The following is a 23,876-nucleotide window of genomic DNA, read 5'->3' on the forward strand; positions in this document are numbered from 1 at the left end:
CAAACTCAGCAACAATTTCTGCATTGCAAATTCAATAGCCAACTCTCAGCCCTTCTCTGGCACTTGACCACAGTCAGTTAACACAATGGACTTCATGACACGTCTGTTTCAGCACGCCCCCCCCCCACACACAGCAGAGATCACCAAGGTAGGGTACCATAGAGGTACATGGCGTGCTCATCTTCCACCAAGATGAGGCTCGGCGTTGTCTAATGTTTCATTGTTTGGATTTTAGGGAGGAGATGGGAATGTTCTTTAGTTGATCGTTGCAGAAGCTTCATTTATTTTTTTTTTCTCCTTTGTATCTCACGGGCCCCTATTATAATCTGAAAGGTAATGGTTTGCATTATAAACTCAGAAGCTCCTAAAAGTGAGGTAACGTTGCCGTTCTATTGAGTAAGGCTGTGTGGAACTTGAAAAAGTGTCTGGTTGGGTATGCCTGCAGAAGTTTCATTTCCCATCCCTTCTTACATTTGAATGTAAAGATTTTTCTTTTTTTCTCCTTCCCTATTTGGATATTGAAGAGTATGTAGCAGGAAGGTTTGGCCAGGATGACGACTCCCCTGGATATGCCATCTTCAATCTTGATGATGATTATGGACAGAACCTCAGCCTCTCCATGTTTGTTAGAACTCGTCGACCATCGGGCTTACTTCTGGCTTTGGAAAATAGTACTTACCAGTATGTGAGTGTCTGGCTAGAGCGCGGCCGCCTGGCACTGCAGACCCCAGGCCCTCCCAAGTTAGTATTAAATTTTTTTCTTAGTGATGGAAATGCCCACTTAATATCTTTGAGGATCAGACCGAATGAAATTGAGCTGTATCAGTCTTCCCAAACCTTAGGATTCATTTCTGTCCCTTCATGGACAATTCAAAGAGGAGATGCCATCTTCATTGGTGGCCTACCTGACAGACAGAAGACTGAGCCATATGGTGGCTTTTTCAAAGGCTGTATTCAAGATGTGAGACTAAACAACCGAAATCTGGACTTCTTCCCCAAGTCAACAAACAACGGAGGTGATGATCCAATCCTTGTCAATGTGACTCAAGGCTGTCCTGGAGACAACATTTGCAAGGTAGGGTAATTCACAGCAACTCTACATGTAGTGCATACTGAAATTGTATTTATTTAAATAACTTATAATCATTCTGCTTTTCTCCTTGGTTTTTGAGACAGGGAACTCACGATGTAGCCCAGGATGGACTTGAACTCACAGCTTTCCTTCCTCAACTTCCCAATCATGGGTGGGGGCTATAGGTGTGTGACACCACACCCTACTGAACCTCTTTTATATGTGAACAAAATTGCTGATGACCTACCAATCGTGGAATATTTTTCATCTACATATCTCAAGAGAGATCGGCAGAATAACAACAAACCGTGAAAATGTGGCATTGATTTTTTTTTATTGACATCATGAATATATATAACAGCAGATGTAACTCTAATGACATGCTCCTCCTACTCCCAAACAACCAACTTCCCTGAGAATAATAGTATATTAAGCTTCAGATTCTTAATGGTGTTCTGTGGGTTTAGTCAAACCAACCCATTTTTTGGAAATCCCACTAAATTTAACATCAACAGCCAGCTTCTTCCATGAAGTCAACAACAAACCCTCAGCTTCCCATTGGTAGCTGGTGTAGAAATCCTTTGACATATGATTCCTCAGTGCCAGTGACTTGATTCAAACAACCTTCATGCCTTCTAAATTAAATATGTGAGATGGTTAGCTCTTCATGGCAAGACTTGAACATCCACGAGCCCCAATCATCACTGTATACAAGATTCAGTTCTAAGCATACATAAAGGAACCATTGTAGAATTGCTGTAGTAATACGTTTCTTGTAGCTGAAGTGATTTCACATGGATTAATACATTTGGTTATATTGAAAGACTACTGGAGGGAAGATTGTCATATCGTTCATACATTTACAGATGAAGAAATAGAGGTCTATAAAATTGCATAATGTTACATAGTTCAGTGGTAGAATACGTGCTTAGCAAGTTTAAGGACTGACTGTGCCCTATCCCCAGAGGTGTAAAGAAAGGAGGGTATACAACCAAGCAAAGCCAATTAATAATAGACCTTGGGTGAATGAAGTGCAGGAACTAAACAAATACTTTAAAAATGTTTGTGTTTTGACTACTCTCTGAGTGGTTTTGAGACCTGCAGTAATACTGTGTTGCTGATGCAGAGGTCTGCAGGATCAAGGACCAGTCCGCTATTTCACCTGGCTATGGGATCTTGGGTAATTAGAGTCACCCAGGCATAATAATCATCATAACCTGTGATAACAGATGTGTGTAAAGTGCCTGGTAACTCACAAATTACAGAGAGCATCATTGTGTCTCAATAATCCTTCTTGTGCCACCGACCACTTTTATAGTGTCTCTTTTCCTCTGTCATTCTGTTGTTCCTTTCCCTGTTATCTCTCCCATACCTCTGTCTATTGGTCCTTCACTGCTCTTTTAGTAAAAGCAACTGGAAATGGTAGTGGCCAGCTTTATTCTATATTATTAACAATGTGCAAAATGTCTAAAATGCAAAGATGCAGGGGAATTGGCATTTTAAAGTAACAGATAACCTCACCTTTAACATTTCCATATTTCATTTCCAATGCTCTTTATCCCTTTGATTTTACTCTCTCTCTCTCTTTTATTTTTCCTCAGTCCAGCCCCTGTCATAATGGAGGTGTCTGCTATTCCCTGTGGGATGACTTCTCCTGTTCCTGCCCTGCAAACACGGCGGGGAAAACCTGCGAGGAAGTTCACTGGTGTCATCTCAGCCCATGTCCCCCCAGTGCACAGTGCCAGCTGGTCCCTCAAGGGTTTGAATGTAGGTGGCATTCAAAGCGGCCGTCCATCTGGTTTAGTTGGTACATTTCAATTGTCCAAACAAGAAACAGTGAAAAAGGAATTCGGGTATAGACAACTTAGAGACACCCCATGTGAGGAGTTTAATGAGCCTGGTGTGACCAATATCATGGCCTCTGTGACTCATACTGGCCTAAGTCTCTGAGTGAGAAAATTGGCCATTGCAACAACAGACCCAGCTCTTTGATTATTTCAATCTAATATGCGAAGAGCTAAATCAACAACACCTGCCTTTGCTTCCTAGATGCTGAGAATAGGGATACACCGTAAATGTGCCCATCTTCCTCACGGCCATTTTCGATTGTACACACGGCCACCTGAATCTGAAGCTTCCCGGTATCTAAAACAGGAAGAACGCTGCCTGGTCTGCATGTTCCTTTGTGTGTGTCCTATGTGTATCATGATGCGCACGAGGGGTCAGGTTTTCTGTTTGTGGTGACTGTTCCCTTCCTTGTGAGTGGTTTTGTGATCTGAATACTAGTCATGATTTTGAACTAAGCGCTACGGTTTATGTGTTGACTTTCCCCTTAGGTCAAATAACGCAGAGTCCAAACATAGCCAATGCTCTATGTCCAATTAAACGTGAATCCCTTCTGGTTATTCAAAAATTGTGCTTCTAAAGATATTCTCAAAAGCCTTCTATTCTCCAGTGTAGACAGAAAAAATGCCCTGGGGAGACAGAGCCTAGTAGAGCAGTCTTGATACAGCTCACGGTTTACCCCGAGTTTACTTGATCTCCTGGTCATAGCAAGCTTTAAAACAAGATTTGAAATTTTACAACACTCTCTAAGTACAAGTGTATTAATTGAAGCAAATACCTCCCCCCAAAAAAAGGCAAGATATAAAACTGTATTGAACATTTTGCCCAGACCACAAGAAGTGAGCCCACTGTCTCCATCAGACTTGCTAAATAAATCTATAAAACACGATAGACAGCAAAGAGACAATGCAATTGGTCGTTTCATCATCATTTGTTTAAAAATATACGTAAGAAGGTGTTTGTTTATGCTTCTTCTTACTAAATTCCTTATGGAAAGGAAAAATGAAATCAATTTTTTTTAAATCCAGTGGAAAACTTTATTTAAATCATAACACTTGAATTATTCACTTAGGGTTTCTCCTGATGTGATTGTTGATCATTGTCTCACTTTCCAATGTAAAAGGTGATGCAATGCCTTAGATTATTCACTTACTAACACTCAATGAACACTTACTGAAGGACAGGCAATAATCTCGGCAAAGGGACGGAGTAAAAACCTCTATAGAAAGGACAACTGGTCCCATACAGCTCATGCACTAGAACAGAAAGAGTTAAGAAACAAGTACAAAATCAGTTTCAAATGGCAATAGGAGTTACAGGATCATCCTGTAATAGACTAGAAGGAGGATACAAGGAAGACATATCTTAACTTGGACAGCCAAGAGAAGGTGACACTCCAGCAGACGGCAACCCTGAGGGGGTTCTGAGCACAGGGAAGCTGGAGAAAGAATATTCTGGGTTTAATGTGCAGAGAGTATAAAGGGCCTGGGTTGGGACAAACTCCTTGATTTTGTGACTTTGTCCTGCGAGTGAGGAAGAGAATGTTATGAACTAGAGGCAGTTAAACAGGGGTCAGATCCCATACACTTGGAAGGTGGTGGTTTAGAATTTTGTCTTGCACTAAGAATTGTTTGTTAGAGACATCCTCAGCAACCACGGAAGTGGGAAAACTAAGTAACCTTTTGCATGACCAGTGATGGTCGCTGGTCAGGGAAGGTCCCCAACTGTGTTTTCAGGTCATTACTACTGAAAAGTAAGAACAGAAAATTGACCACTGGATTGAAATAATGCAGAAGTCATTGTGGCCTTGTCAGAAGCAATTTCAGTGAAGTTCAGGAAAAAAAAAATCAGGGAAAGTGGGAAGGAGTATACAAAGTATTAAGTTTTTATGGTAACGAGAACAAAGAAATAAAACGACAGCTAGGGTGGTAGAGCTAAGGGGTCTTGTGGGTTCTTTCTACTAAATTTTCAGCAATCATAGCATATTTGTACTGTAGTGGGGAAAATGTTAGTGCAGGGTAACAACTGGGTGCACATAGGAAAATGGCCAAAAAAAAAAAAAATAGTAAAAAATGAATGGTACCCAACATGGGACTTGAAAGCCTGACTTCTGAAAGGAATAGAGACAGGGTATGTGTCGTGACGATGAAAAAGAGGACTAGCCCAGATGCTATTAATTAGGTTGACAGGCTTGGCAGAAAGCTGGGTTCCTTCTATTTCTTCTCTTGTCTCAAGGGTGCATATAGGAGACTATAAGTAGACATAGGGCTAGATGCTATAAGAGATAGAACAAAGTGTGAGTTAATGATGCTAAGGCAATTGTAATAGAGAAGACCAGTAAGATTGTCAAAAGCGCTATATTCGATGCAATGCATGAATGTAAGATGCTATTGTCTTCTGGCTTTCTTTCTAACCACGAGAAGGGACTTGGTTATAGGTGGCAAGTTGATACCTGGGCATGTAATTGGAGTCTTCTGCAGCATAAACCAATCCATCATTGCGAACGTTTCTATTAGCTGCATGTTGGTGAACTTAATCCAAAGCCAGGCTCCATTGTTAACTAATTAGCATGCCACCGAAAGTAAATTTGTGATTTCTGTGTTGTGGTGGTTTATTTTTAAAATGGATAATCAAGGCTTCCTTTACATAAGCCGATGGAAAACATTAATTGGCATTCCAGAAAATTTTAATTGAAAAAAAAAAGTAAATATATGAGCTGAGTTTTATTATTAGCAATAGGCAGGTTTGACAGTCTGGCTTTATTTATTTACTTATTTTTGATGACCAAATTACTAACCTTCTGTGACTCCCAAGTTCTTCCCTTGTAAAGTAAGGACAGAAAAAAAAAATCTGTATTAGGCACAACTTGATAGCAACTAGCACAATACACAATGTGTCAGCCATAGAGACATCAGTGACATGATGGTAAGTATGAGGAATAAAGGTAACAGAGTTTCATCTTCTCACAGGAGGAATAAAGGTAACAGAGTTTCATCTTCTCACTGCAGGTGTTGCAAATGCTGTTTTCAGTGGCCTAAGAAGGGCAATATTGTTCAGAAGCAATGGGAACATTACCAGAGAGCTCACCAACATCACATTTGGTTTCAGAACACGTGAGGCAAATGTAATGATACTGCACGCAGAGAAAGAGCCGGAGTTCATTAATATCAGCGTTCAAGACTCCAGATTGCTATTTCAATTGCAAAGTGGCAACAGCTTCTTTGTGCTGCGGCTGATGAGCCTGCAGTCGGTGAGTGACGGCACATGGCACCAAGTGACGCTTTCCATGACAGACCCACTGGCCCAGACCTCCCCGTGGCAAATGGAGGTGGACAACCTAACACCTCTTGTGACCAGCACAATTGCTACTGGAACCCTGAACTTCCTGAAGGACAGTACGGACATCTATGTGGGTGGCCAAGCCACCGACAGTACAAATGGTCTGCAGGGCTGTCTGAGCACAATAGGAATCGGAGGTATATACCTCTCTTACTTTGGAGATCTCCACAGTTTCGTTAATAAGCCTCAGGAAGAGCAGTTTCTCAAAGTCTCTACAAACGTGGTCCTTACTGGCTGCTTGCCACTAGATGCCTGCCACTCCAGCCCCTGTTTGCATGGAGGAAACTGTGAAGACAGCTATAGCTCCTATCAGTGTTCCTGTCTCTTGGGATGGTCGGGGACACGCTGTGAAATCAACGTCGATGAGTGCTTCTCTAACCCCTGTATCCATGGCAACTGCTCTGATGGAGTTGCAGCCTACCACTGCAGGTGTGAGCCTGGATACACGGGTGTGAACTGCGAAGTGGATACGGACAACTGCAGGAATCATCGGTGTGCAAATGGGGCCACCTGCGTCAGTGGGGCTCATGGCTATTCCTGTCTCTGTCTTGGGAATTTTACAGGGAGATTCTGCAGGTGAGCAGAAAGTGCGCGTGCGAAGCTCGGTCCTTTGGGGGGCTGGTGCTCTGCATTTTCCTTGTTAACCCAGAAAGATTTCCCCCCCCTTAAATATCCACATGTGCTAAACAAGGCTCGCTTTGAGCACTCCCATCACTACTTTGGTCTAGCAAAGATGTGATCATATTGTGGGATATTCTACAACCAGGAACAGCAGCTTTTTAACCAGATGGTAAATACAGTGTTTATTTTACTTAACTTACAGAGTCGTGATACAGCTTAATAAAGAAGATCCAGGGCATACATCAACTCAAAATCAGATGTCCTGGTGGCCTTAATATAATGTTAAGCATGCTGCTGAGAGAATATTCATTCACTCTATCTATTTTAAAGAATTTCACATGTTTTCTAAAATTGCGATAACAGTCAGTTGCTCTCACAACTAACTACCTCACTTTTATGCTATGCGGAGATTAAAAAGTCTTTTTCTTTCTAAGTCACGTTGCTTTTGCGTTGTTTCTGTTTTTACAACTTACACTGCCTGTCATTTATTGAATAATTGAGTCATAGTAGGGAGGTAAGTATAGTGAGATATTCACTCTGTCTGCACCTGTGGCACTGACCACGCCCATTGGGGGTGGGGACGGGGCGGATGTGACCTGTGGGAAGTAGGTCTGGGGAAGGAGCTCCTCCCCATCACCCTAAGTGCTCTCTTGCTTGCTGGACAGAGACAGAGAGCATCTGAAGGCATCCTTGGGACCAGGAACCTGCTGGCATTCATCTGTCTCTGTTGTAAGTTATTTCTCCCTGAATAAACATCAGTTCAGGCTGTTTTCCCTGATCCTTATTAATCCACGATAGGTAAGAGGGTTATGAGGAACAAATAATGTATTTCAGAACTTGAGCAAGAATGTCTGGAGTGGAGCAGCCTGTGGACCTCACTTTGATTCAGAGGATGAATCTCTTGGGAGGCATTATACGCAGCCATGCCTGTGAACTGTTGTGTTCGTGTTCACAACACCTATTGTTGCTCAGAGCTCACAAGGGCAAGGCACTGGGAGAAATGTTAAGTGGTCAGGTTACTTAATAGATGCCATTTCCTGTAAGTCAACAGGTCCATTTGTCAATCAATGGATAGTGTACCTGTTTAAAAACAAGAGAAATTTGGGATCAAAATTAGGAGTCTTACACAGTGACGATGGACAAGAAAACATGCATGCCCTTGTAAGGGTTTCCCTGAAACATTTTCCTGTCTGACTCACCAAAGTGAAAAGAATTAAAGTTCCCTTCTAATGTACTCTCCAGAGGCTGTCGATTAAGCCAAGGAGTGTATAAAACTGGAGATTTTGAATTGCTAATGGCCTCTTTTAGAGCTATTGACATCCTTGGCAATTTTGAAATGTCCTTATATATTTTCCTTTTGAAGTAGGATTGATTAGCTCTTTTGAAAAGACATGCCCTTATACCATCATGCAGCTGGGTTTTGTGTTAGCTTCTGTTACATAACAGAACAAACGTGAAGCTGCCTTCCACTTATTTCCTGGATATTTAGTCTGTATCTGATCACACACACACACACACACACACACACACACACACACACAGCCAAAGGACCCAAGCAACACTCGTAAAATCTGTTTAAAAACAGATCTTTCAAGCCTGGGGATTTTTGTCTATCAGTGTTTTCTTAGCCTTTAACAATCTGTTCTTCCTTTTCTGAGGACTCTTCAGCATGTTCAGCTTTGCTGCCATACAAGGAGCCACATGCTGAACTCACGTTCAGTTACATTGAATATTATACACAAACCTCCCGGATAGCACTTGGCTTGCACTGTGCAAAGATATGAATTACGAGAGAGGGAGCAGGCAAGTCTTGGCAGGGCAACTGTAGTTCAGCTCCGAAGCCAACGCAGAAACCTCATGAGTGCCTGAGTACCAGCGTGTTCTCCTGGCCTTTATAGAGATGCAATTTTCCTATGGCCTCCCTTGATTTATTAGAAAAGCAGCTGCAGATCTAGCTATGTGAGCTCCTTCCCAGCCCTAAATTTAACTGCCACCCCATGCCGTAGATCTTATCTCATGCAGGACCCGCTGTGGAGCATAGAAGATGGATGGCCGTGTTGGTTGCAGAAGCCTCCAGCACGGGCATTTGGCTGGAGAATGTGGTATTTGTACAATGCATCACAATCCAGCGTTTATTGTTCCTCAGGACTTAATTAGCCTAACACTGACTATGTATATGAACTTTTCGATATTTTTTTTTCTTGAATGAAATGAACAAGATAAACAGCTGTGGCCATGACTTTTATCTCTCCAGACACAGCCGATTACCCTCGACAGCCTGTGGGAACGAGAAGACAAATCTCACTTGCTACAATGGAGGCAACTGCACCGAGGTCCAGGAGGACCGGATATGTGTGTGCCGGCCAGGTTTCGCCGGAGAGTGGTGAGTCACACTAGACGTTTATGGGCTGAAGTTCTGAGCTAAAGAACAGTGGGATTGCCCAGGATTCATTCTTCCCTCCAATTTTTCATTTCAGTTCCCACGGGCAAAAAAATATCTATGTTGAAATATAGGTCCAGACAGAATCAAGCAACAGAAAAGAAGAAAAAAGACAGTGTAGGTCAAAGTACAGAATATTTCACCAGCCAAGACTTCAAACAGGAAAATACAATTTTTAAATATATACTGTTTTATTATTCTTTCCTGTCAGTACTTCAGGAAACATAGAGTCCTCCCCGCCCCACGACTAACCCTAATGTACGATTTCAAAATATGGTTACTTTTAAAGTAGAGGAAAAACATACCTAAGAGATGCCTTATACGATCAGCCGCACCCTGAAGTGTATGTACCCCTTTCCCAGGGATCTATTCCTTTCACAGAGAACCCTTCAACGCTCTACCTAGTCAGGGTCTGCCACTGGAATCCACAATCTGTGACCAGGTGTGGCAAGTCGAGTTGTGAATGTATTTGACCGGCTGGGCAAGGTCAAGAGGGAACGTTCTCCCTGAACATCTCCCAAACAGATACAAACCAGAGTCTAGGGGACAGGCATTATGTACAAAGATAAGACATAATCATTTGTTTAACATTAATCCAGGCACCTTACAATATCATTCCGACTTCTTAGAGCTCTGCAAGCAAAATTCCATTGTTTTTAGTGTGTGTGTGTGTGTGTGTGTGTGTGTGTGTGTGTGTGTGTGTGTGAAGGCGAGTGAGGGTGAATGAAGGTTAAGTGACAGATTGATTGATGCTGAAACAAACGTATGCAACAATTAAGTTGAGTTGCCATCCAAGCCTGTACCGCTCTATCGGGACTGCTGCCATGATTCCATGAGTCAGGGTTTGCTCAGCACAAAGTGAGTTCCTCCATCCCCTGTAGACTGGCGTAAGATACAGGCAACTGAGATATTTTTGTTTGTGGGAAAGGAGTAGAGGAGTCCCATCCACTTTCCAGCCTATTGCACTATGGCATGCAGCTATTAGTTTCCATTAACAGCACGATGAATAGGATTCATCCAATACCTTGGTTTTTTTTGTTTGTTTGTTTGTTTTTTTTTTTTTTGTTTTGTTTTGTTTGTTTTTTTGCAGTAAATATTTCTATCTCCTCTGGTACGTATCAATTGTCAAATTCATACTTGGCAATTAAATTGTGAAGATTTTTATTTCTTCCCTGGGGGGGATTTTTATCCATTTAAACTGCATTGATAATACATTACTTCAAGCAGTGAGTACTTGTTTAATATGTTCTGATTTTGCAAACACATTCAGCACCATTAGTCGATTAAGGAGAGCTTAGTGGATTTTCTTTGACTTTCAATCTATTCATGGTCATCTTCTTATTTTACTTTGTTTTTCTTTGGGGACAGGACCTCATTCTTAGCTCTGGCTTATCTAGAACCTGCTGCCTAGGGCAGGCTCATCTTAAACTTGCCGTCATCCTTCCGTCTTGTCCCGTTACTGGGATTTCAGGAACAAACCCCGCACTCGGTCTTATACTCTGATAATCGGCTTCACTGGTGTTTGTCCTGCATGTGAAAGGTTTGCTCAACCGTTTTGTTCGGGGGGAAAAAAGTTGTTAAGGAAAAGAAAAGACAGCAGAAGGAAGGGCTGCAAGTCTTTAGACAGTTCCCCAAGGCCTAGGGCAGCAAGGCCTCCACATGACCGAGGATAGGGAGAAGAAGCTATCCGGCCTGCTCATGTCTCCAGCTTCACAGTGTCATTCCAGCAGGCTCAGATGATGGATGGTGTGAGCACCGGCCACCCAGGACACAGAGTACTTGGCGAGCTCCACAGAGCTGTCAGGTTTGGCTGGGATCTAATCAGAGAAGCCTCCTTCCAGCCCAGAAGCCAGAGCCATAAAAGGAAAACAGGGTCTCAGCTATGCTCGGTATCCTGTAGAGAAGGAGCTGTTTTCCTTGGAATGAACGGCCCTTTCTGTCACACCAGGGATCTCACAGACCCTCTACCTCAGCCTTTGCATTTAAGCCTGGTGAGAAGTCTCTAGCACACGTGAATCTAGCACACGTGGAAGTTCCACTTTGGGGGAAGGTGGAGGCTAGAAACAGTTTCCATCATAAGCTGTTCTGCAAAGATCCTGGGGCTCAAATTTCATGAGTTACCTAAAACAATAGAAACGCCACCACCACTGCCCTGCCCTGAGGCCTTAGCAGAGTATTTGTCACAGGACACATGAAACTAACGAGTTAATCCATGGATGCCCAGAACAAGAATTTGTTTGCTATGCACAGTAATATTGAAAACAAACAAACAAAAAACCGACAAGAACTGATTTGAAAGTATCAATAGAAAGATGTGCTGTTGTTTTATTCAACCTGATTTGAACATTGCAGCAAAGTGTCAACATGTCACCTACACACTTACACACACATGCACACGTGCACACACTTACTTACCCCACAAGTGTGTATCATTTTGTGTTCATATGTCAGTTTTTTAAAAAAAATCAATAGAAAAAAAAATGTTGATAGAAAAGGAGATGGGCAGTGTCCCAGTACTCACGTACCTTAGCGTGGGCAGTAATTCGAGTTCTGTGTCATTACTATAGAGGAAAGATTTATCAACAGGCTTTTTACTTACTGATGTGTTAAAATAAATGAAATTTCAAAAGAAAATAATTTAGTATCTCCCAGAATTAACCAAGTCTATCCTGAGGCAGAGACAGAACCTTTGCCGCCAGGGTTTCCTCTGCCCTGTAGATTCCAGGCTGACAAAGTTACCCGGCCAGCATCCTCCTAATAAAGCTGTCATTTATAAGGTAGCAAACCCAACAATGCTCTTCAGGGATAAACAGGGTTTCTAAATGTTAGCCATCATTTTCTTATTCCAGTTAACTCCAATGTGCGTGTCCCATGCCTGTCCATCTGTGTGAGTAAATTTCCACAAAATCAACAATGTATTAAAGGGTTCTTAAGGAATCTTTGAAGTTGTCCTGTGTGTATAATTGGGTAACACTGGTGATCACCTGCGCCACTCTAGGAGGAGAGACAAACTATCACGCTGTGTTACAGTGCACTTACCCAACCCTGGCCTTCTGCTTCTCCGCTCATGTTCAAGGTGTGACGAGGACATCGATGAGTGTGCTTCCGATCCCTGCCTCCACGGAGGCCTGTGCAGGGACTTGGTCAACAGGTTCCAGTGCATCTGTGATGCGGCCTTCGCGGGCGAGCGCTGTGAGCTGGACGTAAGCGGACTTTCCTTTTACGTGTCCCTCTTACTGTGGCAAAACCTCTTTCAGCTCCTGTCCTACCTCGTTCTGCGCATGAACGACGAGCCGGTTGTAGAGTGGGGTGCACAGGGAAATTATTAATTATTAATTGATGTAGGTCTCCTGGAAACAAGGGAGGAGACCACATGTTGAGCATGAAAACACAAGCCTCTTTTAAAGACATCACAAGCACGTACTTTTTAAATGGAAAGAATGTTCTTACTATAGCCAGACATATATCATCACCCAGTATACCGAATCCTAAGGCCCTGCCATCCTCAAAAACTCCCATGTCGAATGGTCTTTATTGAAATTAGAAAACCCAACCCTATTTTCCTGTTTACGGTTTACCTCTTTCTGATGTGGTATGTGCTCTTCATGTAACATGAAAATTTGAAAATACCTATGAACATTTCTTATAGCCAGGTGTGTATGCAAACAGCCCTTTTCTACAAGAGCAAGAGGGGAGTTTGTTTCCAACTGTGTGGGGGAAAGATGAGCTAGGGTCAGTGCTCACATTATCCTTCAATAACATCAGTTCGGATTTCACGGGTCATTCTTTGCACCAGAAAATAGCAGGTAGCCTTTTCTCTATTTATTTTCTCTGAAGATTTCCCCGTTTCCATCACAATTGAAAACTTTCTGTTAGCTACTGACATTTTGACGTTTCTATCAAGTTTTCCCTGGCCAATTATTTATGCTAAGTACCTTTGGGTGTCGAATCACTGCAAAGGAGATGTTACTAGTGTTCCTTGGGGGCAGGATACTTGGACCCACTGAACAAACTCACAACACCACTGAAATAGAGTGGCCTGCAAGATGCTCATCTGTCAGCGTACCTGTGTCTCCAGGGGCTGCCCTGGTTTGAAAGCACAGGGTAACTATTCCTTTGCATGCTATCGATGCTCACTGAGTCATGGTTGTTTTTAGGAAGTCCTTTCGCCGTGGAAATACCAAGGTGAATCTAAATGCACCAGCCAGACAGAGGGCCATGATGATGCACTAGGAAAGTCCACAAACTACATTCTTTTTCCATTCATCACTAGTTATAAATATTACGTAGCAGCCCTCGCTCCATGGCAATCATTTCGAACTAGCAGCGATGTTGAGTTCTTCCATTCTTGCTCATGGTTTTCCTCACTTGTAAGTCTGTGTGTTCATGCCACTGCTTCAGATAGCCTCTCTTGCAAAGTGATATTTTGTGGCCAGAAAGTTAGCGGGACTTTTCCAAAAATATTTGCGTTCCTAAGTCTCTGCAGTGAACATTAAGTAGATTATAGTCAGAGACCATATGCAGAGTTTCACGTTCACTCCTTTCTACACATATCTTCAGCTGTGTACTTACAGACCCTTGGGAATGCTATCTGTTCCTTACAGAACAGATTTAAGGAGTATGCATCCACATACCCACAAAGCCTTTCCCTGTACAGTTCTAATGCATCAGTTGTCACTGTAATTGTCAAATGCTCTTCTTTTTCCTAAATGTCTCATTATCATTTGATAGCTTCTTGCTAAATACTCTCTCTACTTATCCTTATCCCTCTGTAGCTCTAGTATGTTTATGTGACTAAGGATTTTACACATTTTCACAGGAAAATAAAGTCTTTCCTTCCGCATGTTCCTTTTGTCATTCTCTGGTGGCATGTGTCTTTGTTTGCTTGGACTATAGGTTACACAGAAAGAGATGACGAGCAGGCGCGCGCATGAACACACACACACACACACACACACACACACACACACACACACACACACACACACCAGGCTGAGAGAGTATCCCTCTATGTGGAATGGGCTCCCAAAGTCCATTTGTACACTAGGGGTACATACTGACCTACTACCAGAGGCCCCATAGACTGCCCAGACCTTCTGGGACCTACGTCCAGGGGGTCTGGGTTGGTCCTATGCAGGTTTCCCAGCTATCAGACTGGGGTGCATGAGCTCCCTTTGTTCAGGTCAGCTGTCTTTGTAGGTTTCTCCAACCTGGTCTTGACCCCTTTGCTCATCACTCCTCCCTGTCTGCAACTGGATTCCAGGAGTTCAGCATGAAAAGCCATTTGTAAGCATATCATTTTTCCCCCAGCTAATCTTTTTCAATGCTACAGTGATAGAAGCCTCTCCCATTCCAAACTGTTCACTAAATTTTGTTGAAAGAAATAGAAGTCACTCAGTTCAATACTTAAAAATTAAAGCTGTCTCTGGAAGTAGTACTAACTTTTACACTTTTGAATTTCATAAGAGTTACGCTTCAACTGCTAATGTCAGTTCCAATATATATTGCTTTATTTCTCTGCATAACCTTCTTTTATTTACTCAACGTTTAGTCTAATGGATACTTATGATATGCCATTCCTTGGCAATTCCCGGGTAAACAACCGTGAATTAATTAGACCTGATGCTAACCTACATCAAGGCGAAAGGAACAGAAGGTAGGGGCTCAGATAAACCAAGAGCGCAGTTCTTCAGTGTTGTGGTGGAAGTAGGTGTCCACTTTGGGGCCTGTGCAGCAAGGGATTTCTGTCCGCAGTGAAAACTGGTTGTAGGAGGTCAAGAAGGCAAGCTTGCCGAAGGCTATGGTGAGATTTGAAGGGAAGTAGGGACCGGGTAGGAAAGGGAATGTAGGGCAGGCAGCAATATTCTGAGCAGGAAGGGCTGTAAAGGTTGGATCGTTCTACTGGAAAGCAGAGGGAGAGCATGGGAAGTCTAAGCTGTAGAAGTAAGCGGGGGACATGCTTAGAAGTCACGGAGAGACTGGCTTTTCATTCTAAATACATTGGGGAGGGGGTCTTTGAAACGCTTCAATCAGAAGAGTGACGATTACACTTACACTCTCAAAGATCGATTGAACTCCTATATGAAAATGGGTTAAAGGACAGACAGGACTTCACTAACAAATATACAATGAGCTACTGCAGTAACATGGACAAATGGGAGGGCATTGTTGAATTGCCAAGAGCAGAGACAGATCTCCACAAATGAAGTCCAGAGCTGCCTGAGCTAATGATCATTGGCGGCGAAGTGAAGTTGTTGATGAAAGCTAGTTGAGAGATCGATCCACTGAATAACTGAATGCTTACAAGCAAAGCTTCGACAGACAACCACAATATCGTTTGTATGCGTCATCATTTCAGACTTGATTAAGTCTGGGCTTAATACGTGAAATTGAGATTCATATTGTAGATACGTTGACGACCTTTATGGGTCCGTGTTTACTGGTGTCCAAGCCATTTGTGGTATTTGTCTGTTGCTCTGCAATGGTACTATCTTAAACTAAAAGCGGTACACCCTTGTCATCTTTATCCTATGCTTTAGGGTGTCATCCCGACTTTTATTATATTCCATGGGTTCGGAGCCTGACAGCCCTCATCTACGCAGAGGGAGTGGACCAAAGACGGTATAAAAGGATGCAGAACGCTGGGTGCACTCAAGAGTTTTTCTGCCACACCCTCACCCATCCCTAGTCCCTTCATTCTGAGCTATAGTCTGCATGTTTTTCTCTGCACTGACAGCCCATTTGTAAAGAAATCACTGATGGCTTTCTACATGCCAGTTACCTTTGTAATTTCTGTGCATTTCACTTCTTACAAACCAATCCTTCCTTTTTTCAAGGTTGTGATGTTTTCCCTGCGTTACTGCTTATTTTACTTTGAAATCATTATGAGCCTGTGTATTAGTTCCCTACAGGCTCTTGTAACGCGCTAAGCCCTCGACGTGCTCATCCACTTATTTTTGTTTCTGTTGGACTTCACACACGATGGGACGTTTCTTCCTGTAGTTTATAATCGTTGGCGAACACAACTTAAAAGGGTCCCTTTCACCCTTGCCCTGGGGTGAGTCTTTGTACAACAACTTGTACAAATGTATCTTTTGCTGGGGTAACTACTTGAGTTTCGTAACTCTAATCTAGCCTATTTTTTGTGTTTTCAGTATTGATATTCTCACAGCATGGATTTGCCTTCCATGACTTACTAGGAATTCTTCTTCCGAGAGTATTACCCAGTTGCCTCTCCAGCCTCAGTTCTTAGCTACCCTCTTACAACTCTACTTCCCAGCTAGACAGAGTGCCTCCTCTTCAGCTTCCTGGCATCTGAGGCTCTCTGTCTTTACCCTATTTCTTCCTCTTTCTTTCTCAGGAAAATCCCTTCCTTTCCTGAAACCTGGGGTCTAAGAGAACTTCTCTAGGCTCCTGTCTGTCCCAGAAAAAGTTATGGCATTCTTTTGTTATTTGTACTTTTTTAGTGACTATTGTGGGATCTTCTAAGCATATATTCCCCACCCCCCAAAACAACATTTAACACTAAATCCCTCTAGGTCAAGGACTATCTAACACACCTGACACAATGATAAGAGAATTATCACTTTATAATAACACACAGATCTTGAGAAGTAATATCTCTTTTCTCTTCTTGATAAGTTTGATGTTTAATGTGGATGAGTGCCTTTTCTTGGATGAAGCTTGCCACGGTACTGTAGCAAGTGAGAACACGTGAGATCTTGGATAATGCAAGTGAGGAGCTATTCTTGGAGGCTTAACAATGTCGCCAGGGAGGCAATTTTGTCAGCTTCTGCCTGCCTATCCTTTAGCTGTATTATCCTTTAGTTGTGCAAGAGCTACCTTAAATGTTTGCTAATTCTCATGCCTGACTCCTGTTGGGCTTGGTCTCCCTTGGTTAAATGTCCTCCCTCTCATAGCAATAGTTCTATTCCCTTGCATTGTAATTTTGGGTTACATCCCGAATGATCTAACTCATAGTGTAAGAGACTAAGAATTTTTCTTTTATAACCTTTCTAAAACAATGTTTTGATTTAGCAAGCAGTACTATCTGTGGGATGTGCCGTGCAAATCTCTGCTCACCTCTCCCCTCAGCAGGACTATTTGCAGTCTGCTCACGTGGGCACTTGTCAGGGTCCAGCCAGCAGTTTGAGAGGAAGGACTCATTTTCAGAGTCCACCTCCATAGTTTTCTATCCAGAATTCTCTTCTTCGGTTTCCGGACTCTGTCATAAACCGTTAAGCTCTTGTTCTTTAAAACTGCAAAAGCGTCTTCAGTTTTAGTGAACTGTATTCAGAAAAAATGAGATGAAAAACTAAAGTCGCCAGTGTCCTCTGCCCTCTGAGCTCAGATCCCCTACAGTCCTATACATGTCTCCACTACTCACCAGCGTTGTTGGGCGGATCTGTCATTCTATCCACATTTTAGTTGTGGCTGCCCAAAAGTTGTTAAAATAGAAGAGAATTTTATTAGCACCCGAAGGAGAAGCTGCTGTTTTAAGCAGGTCATCTCAACTATCCTGCTCTCTACGCCCGCTCTCAGGCCACCTCTGTGGTGCAGGTTTTCTTTGGGGGAGGGGTGTGGCACCACACTCAAAGGGAAGCATCAAGGGTGTCCAGGACTGAGCAAAGGGCATCTTAGAAATAGCAGGAGAATAAAGGAATCGTTTCTCCAGGAAGTACAGACTGAAGAGAAGCAGAATGTTTGTTTACACCGTGAAGATGCATCTTTGCCAAGGCACATAATAAATAAAGAGCAGAATGAAAAAATAGCCAGGCAGGAAGAGGTTAGGCGGGACTTCCAGGGACCAAGAGGACTCTGGGAAGAAGAAAGGCAGAGATGCCAATGAGACACGGAGGGAGTCAGACATACACAATGAAAGAAAGCTTAAAAGTCACATAGTAAAAATGTAAATTAATAGAAGAGGGTTAATTTAAGTTATATGAGCTGGTGGGACAAGGTAAATCCAGGCTTTCATATTTAATAATCAGTTTCTGTATCATTATTTGGGGGCTGGTGATCCATAGATAGTCCTACTTCTTACAAACACCACCATGGTGATATGTTATTTATGATTTATTAAAGCTTGGCTGAGTGTACAGAAAGCAAAGTTATCCACAAGCCAGAGAGACAGGCAATGGTGATACACTCCTTTAATCCCAGGACTCAAAAGACATGCAGATGAATCTCTGTTAGTTCAAGGTCATCCTAGCTACATGGAATTGATCCATGTCTAAAAGAGAAACAACTCACACAAAGATGACCCCGGTACTTGGGATCAGGTGCCTTTAATCCCAGAATTTGAGTGGTATAAAAGGAAGAGTCAGCAGTCTGGGATTAGAGTCTGAGGCTTGGTGGGGATAGGATTGCAGTCTGAGGTTTGGTGGAGAGATTTATTCTCCATCCCTTTCAACCTGAGGTAGAGGTTAAGAACTAGTGACCAGCTCCTTTGCTTATCTGACAATCAGCTTGAACCCCAATATTTATCTCTTGGTTTTTATTTTGTGTGTGTGTGTGTGTGTGTGTGTGTTATACACCACTTCATAGCTTCCGGTGGTTACCATTGGAGTGTGAATAATAAGTTAGTTGCACATCAAAAGAGAAAGAAAAAGAACAGGACACAGGGACATCATTTATAGGGAGGTTTTAAGTCAGCATAAGCAAAAATGAGCCATCATGAGAACTAACTCTTCAGCAATGTTCCAAATTGATTTTCACCAAAGTGAACTCCCCGCCCTAGAGGCCTCCAAATAGAATCTGAGTAACAACGCCAGGAGTCTTGTCAAGAATATTGCCCACTGATGGAGAGCTGCAAAGATTTGGCAGGTTCATAAGCACAGACCATAAAGCGATTCAGTACAGTTGGTGCATTTGCGTCTCAAAAATCTGTTGAGGTTACACTGTGTGTTACCTATGGTAGCAGAACGATGGGGGTTGGATGAGAACAGAAATTTTTACTCAACTGAAACTCGAGGGAAGCTGTAGATTGTCAGGACAAATAGCGGACCCAAATCTCCAAAAGGGAGGATTGGGAAAAGATAACACTTGTGAATTTCAGATCGTCAACACATTGGATCACGTGACAGCGAGGAAATGTTCGAGAATGGAGTCTCCTTAAGAATGTATTTTTAGGTACACTGATTTATTGTGCTGGTTTCTTTGAAATTGAAACCCTTCAGCTCTGCCCCATTTAGAACTCCAAAGGCACCTTTATTCTGAGAAATACCGGGCCAAGCTGTGGTGGTTCATATGCACACAAGAGATCTGCGTTGCTCCTCAATCAATCATTTCCAGGCAGGAGTGGTAAAGCCAGAACGCCGGGGCCAGCAAACCATAGAACCACTGAGAAAGTTTATGTGAATGCTCTCTCTCTCTCTCCTGCCCTCCCTCCCTCCCTCCCCATCTCTTCCTTCCTTAAATCATTCAACAAAATAATGCTGTCAGAAAGATATAGGGGAGTTCCTTTTGGAAGATTAAGTTAAAGCTCATTCAACCATTATTGAAACACATAGCACCAAAGTAGGGCCATAACGAACGTTATTACATGAGCATTTCCTACGGCTCGGCTCACTGCATGATGCATGTCTGGTATCTTCCAGGATGCTGCTTCTCCTGAGTTTTGAGTTATTATTGTGAAACAATGTATTACAGAGTTTAAAGGAATTTTAGCCACCACCAAATTCATCTCTTTTATATGAAAGGGCAAGAATCTAAGAACGGAGAGGGAGTGACTGAATTAAGTTATAAAATACCGAGTCTCTCAGCTGGAGATAGCATGATGGTTGAAAACACTTGCTGATCTTTCAGTATCACCCACACCTGGTGGTTCACAGCTCCAACTACAGCTCCAGGGCAGCTGAGGAATCTTTGTGGCCTCCACTGCCACCACCACACATATGAGCATATGCACACATACACCACACACTCACACCTTTAGAAACATGAGGTCTCCCAACCCACTATTCAATATGCTTTCCCTCCCTATGCTGGCACAGTAAATCACCTCTCCACCTTCCAGGCAGGCTGCAAATGGGATTCTCCCAGTAGCCTAGAACACTTTATTGCTCTACAGCTGAAACCAATTTTAAAGAATAATAATAAAAATGAGTAAAGTTCAATCAGTATTGGGCTTATATCCATGAAAATGTGGTCACTCTGAAGATGTTAAAACATCATGAGGGCAGTCGTTGTGAAAATTATCATACTATTATTTAAGTCTCCTGGATTTTCGATTATACGTCTGGACAGACAACTTAGCAGTGTGCATTTAAACCACTCCAGTAGCAGGTTCTTTGGCTTTTGACTTTTTCCAGCTTGTCAACGCAAGCCACAGATTTAGGACCCAGGATGCTCCCTTCCCCAGTGGCAGCTGATCTCATCAGATCTGTCATTGTAATTGGACATAATTGCTCCCACCAGCTTAGCCAGAGCGCCATTGTCTTCTGAGTTAACCTGTGGGGAGTAACCCATGGTACTTGCCTTCCTGAGGTGTAAGGAGTACGGTTTTTCCTCCCACCGCCGGTCTTGTCCTGCCGTTGCGCCAGCCCCAATTCACACACTGAGACTCTATATTTGATATAACGCTGTTGGCCAGTTACTCGTTTCCTATTGGCTAGCTCTGTCTTAGGTATTAACCCATTTTTGTTAATCTATGTAGTTCCACGTGCTTTTATCTTACCGGAGAGCCGGCTGGCGTCCTGCTCTCTCCAGACTCTCCATCTTGACTCCTCCTTCCTCCTTCCTCCTTATCTCCTAGTCCCGCCTATCTTGCTTTCCTATTGGCCAACAGTGCTTTATTCATTAACCAGTATGAGAAACATATTTACAGAATGACATCTCCCATCACTGAGGACCAGCCGCCCTAGCCTGGCCTTTCCCTTGATGATGTAGTAGTGGCCCTCATCTTGTGACACAGGGCAGGCAGAATAACACAGCTCAACCTTCTTGTTCTCCAGCAAGGTGGTGATTGAAGTGACTCCTCCTCAAAGGACAGGTGGCCTCTTAGTGGGGCTTTTTTTCTCAGCATGGATCAGCAGCCTCTGCTTTTTCTCCTGCTTTGTTTCTGGCCTGTACTTGTGGGCAAGCTTAAGCAGCTGTGTAGCTGTTCTGGTCTAGAGTCTGGGTGTATTGATTAACGGCAGGAGGTACTTTGAACAACTTAAGGAGAATGGCACTTTGCCCATTGTTGGTTGATGTAACAGGGGCATTTGATGAAATGAGTGGAGTTTCTTTTAGGCTGGATGGCCTGCCCAATACTGAAGTTGTTAGGCCTTTTCTCAAACAGGAGTCACCTATTTCTTGGCTGGCTTCTTCCTGACAGCTGGGTCTAGGGCCACCTTCTTCCCCTCAGCCTTATTTCCTCTGGGCATCTTGCTAAGCTGGAGGAGAAAGCTCCAGGTTCCTGTGATGGGAGATGTTATTCTGTAAATATGTTCCTCTTATTAGTTAATGAATAAAGCCCTGTTAGCAAATAGGAAGGCAAGATAGGCGGGACTAGGAGACAAGGAAGATTAGGGAAGAGGTAGGAGGAGAGTCAAAATGTAGGACCAAGAGGAGTAAGAGGCTTGGACCCTCTCTCTGGTAAGATAAGACCACGTGGAAATAATTAGATTGATAGAAATGGGTTAATATTTAAGACAGAGCTAGCCAATAAGAAATGATAGTAACTGGCCAACAGCTTTGTATCTAATACAGCGTCTCTGTGTGTTGTTTGAGGCTGGCACAGCAATAGGACCAGGCTGGTGGGAAAACTGCTCATAAAATTCCTACATCTCATTCCTTTAATAAATATTCCCATCAACTTTATGAGATACATATTATAACAGCCATCTTAAAGATGGGGACAGTGAGATTTAGAAGGGTCTGGTCTATGGCTACACAGCTGGCAGGTATCAGGACCAGGCTTCCCATCTGGGAATGTTAGGAACCAAGCCACACATCTTCCTAGTGTACACCGTTACCTGCAGTTCAGGGTATTGAACTTACGGCCCCCACACCTGCTAAACAAGTACTGAGCCACCAAGCTAGATCCTACAATCTCATTTCAGCTTTTGCTTATTTTGAGAGAGGGTCTCACTAAGTTTCCCAGATTGGCCTTGAATTCACTCCATAGCTCAGACAGACCTTGAACGTACGGTCCTCCTGCCGTTCAATTTGTGGTCCTCCTGATCGCTAAGCATCTGGGAATCACAGACCAACAATTTTTCTTCATAATTTCAGGTAATTTTTTTTCCCCAAGCCCAATGAGTGTAAACTGTCTGCACATGGGTGGAAGGCATTCTACCAAAATATGGCTAGATAGCCTCTCAGGGACTACTCCTGTAAGGAAACCTATTCATCTTCCTCAAGAAGCCATCAATTGCCCTCAGCTAGGGATGCGGCTTCCTAAGCCCATCCTCTAACCTAAGCTGGTATTTGGGTTGGCTTGATCTTGTGCAGGTCTTGTGTATGTAGTCTCAGTCACTACGAATTCACTTATGCAACCGCTCTGTCACATCAGGCAAATACCAGTTTGCTGTCTATGTCCACTACCTCTGACACTTACGGTCTTTCGGCCCCCTCTTCCTCAACCATCCCTGCACCTCACAGGGAAACGGCATGACATACACGTCCCCTTTAGAGCTGGATGCTCCACAGTCTTTTCTACTATGCGTTGGCAGATGTGGGTCTGTGTATGATCAACATCAACTGCAAAGATAGGCCTCGATGAACGTTAAGGGGTGCGCTAATATGTGGGTATACGTGTAACAACTTGTAGGACAGTTTATGACTGGGCCCATTGAGTAGAAGTACTGTGTCGTTTCCCCCCCCCCCGCCCCGTGCCCCCAGTGCCTATGACCTAGACGGGTACAGGTTTGGTGCCCGGTTAACAGCACCCAACATGAGTTCACATGCAAAGGTGAAAAGGCAACTTTCAGGGGATTGGTTTTTCCTTTCATCATGCGGGTCCCAGAGATTGAACTGGGGTTGTCAGAACTGGTATCAAGTGACTTTACCTGCTGGCCATCTTGACAACCCTACTTCCCCTTATTTATGGATGATGTCCTTTAAAATCATGGGCACTTGGAAAGAGAGAGTTACTTCCTCTTCAACAATAAGATATCTGTGGTTTGACTATTAGAAATGTGTAGCCCTTTAACTCACCTGCAGGGCTCCTTTGCAAACCTGATACCCACTAATGTTTATACAACCCTTGTTCCAACCTCCCCTGCTGCGTGGCAGACATTTATTTATCTCCAAAACCTTCCAATAAAGAATTCTTTGCTCGTTTCCCACAATCCAACTTGTGGGACCTGTACCCCAAGCAGCTTAGACACTTCTCTGTTGTGCATTTTACAATTCCAGCAATGTGTTTACTCACAGCCATTAAGTATGTTTATCCCATTATCTACCATAGTCTCATAAATTAGCCGCCCCCTTTTCCTGATGGGAGCCCAAAGACAGGGCAACATGTCTTCCTTATCCTTTCAAATCCAGGGCAGTCAGTCGTGCCTGCAAAAGAGTGTTTGCACATCAGTGTTTGCTGGAGGAATGGATGGATGGATGCTGGGAATGTGGTAG

General features: G+C 43.1%; 1 protein-coding gene across 1 annotated transcript in view; it reads left to right on the plus strand.

Moving 5' to 3' along the window:
- Crb1 (crumbs cell polarity complex component 1) overlaps positions 1 to 23,876 on the plus strand; it is a 113,899-nt gene that overhangs the window by 74,105 nt on the left and 15,918 nt on the right. The window contains exons 8-12 of the mRNA XM_051183139.1: positions 525 to 1,075; positions 2,674 to 2,839; positions 5,926 to 6,832; positions 9,132 to 9,260; positions 12,394 to 12,520. Of these exons, the coding sequence (XP_051039096.1) occupies positions 525 to 1,075; positions 2,674 to 2,839; positions 5,926 to 6,832; positions 9,132 to 9,260; positions 12,394 to 12,520 (1,880 nt within the window). The remainder of the gene's footprint in view (positions 1 to 524; positions 1,076 to 2,673; positions 2,840 to 5,925; positions 6,833 to 9,131; positions 9,261 to 12,393; positions 12,521 to 23,876) is intronic.

The sequence above is a fragment of the Phodopus roborovskii genome, unplaced genomic scaffold (assembly GCF_943737965.1).
Source record: "Phodopus roborovskii unplaced genomic scaffold, PHOROB, whole genome shotgun sequence".
NCBI lineage: Eukaryota > Metazoa > Chordata > Mammalia > Rodentia > Cricetidae > Phodopus > Phodopus roborovskii.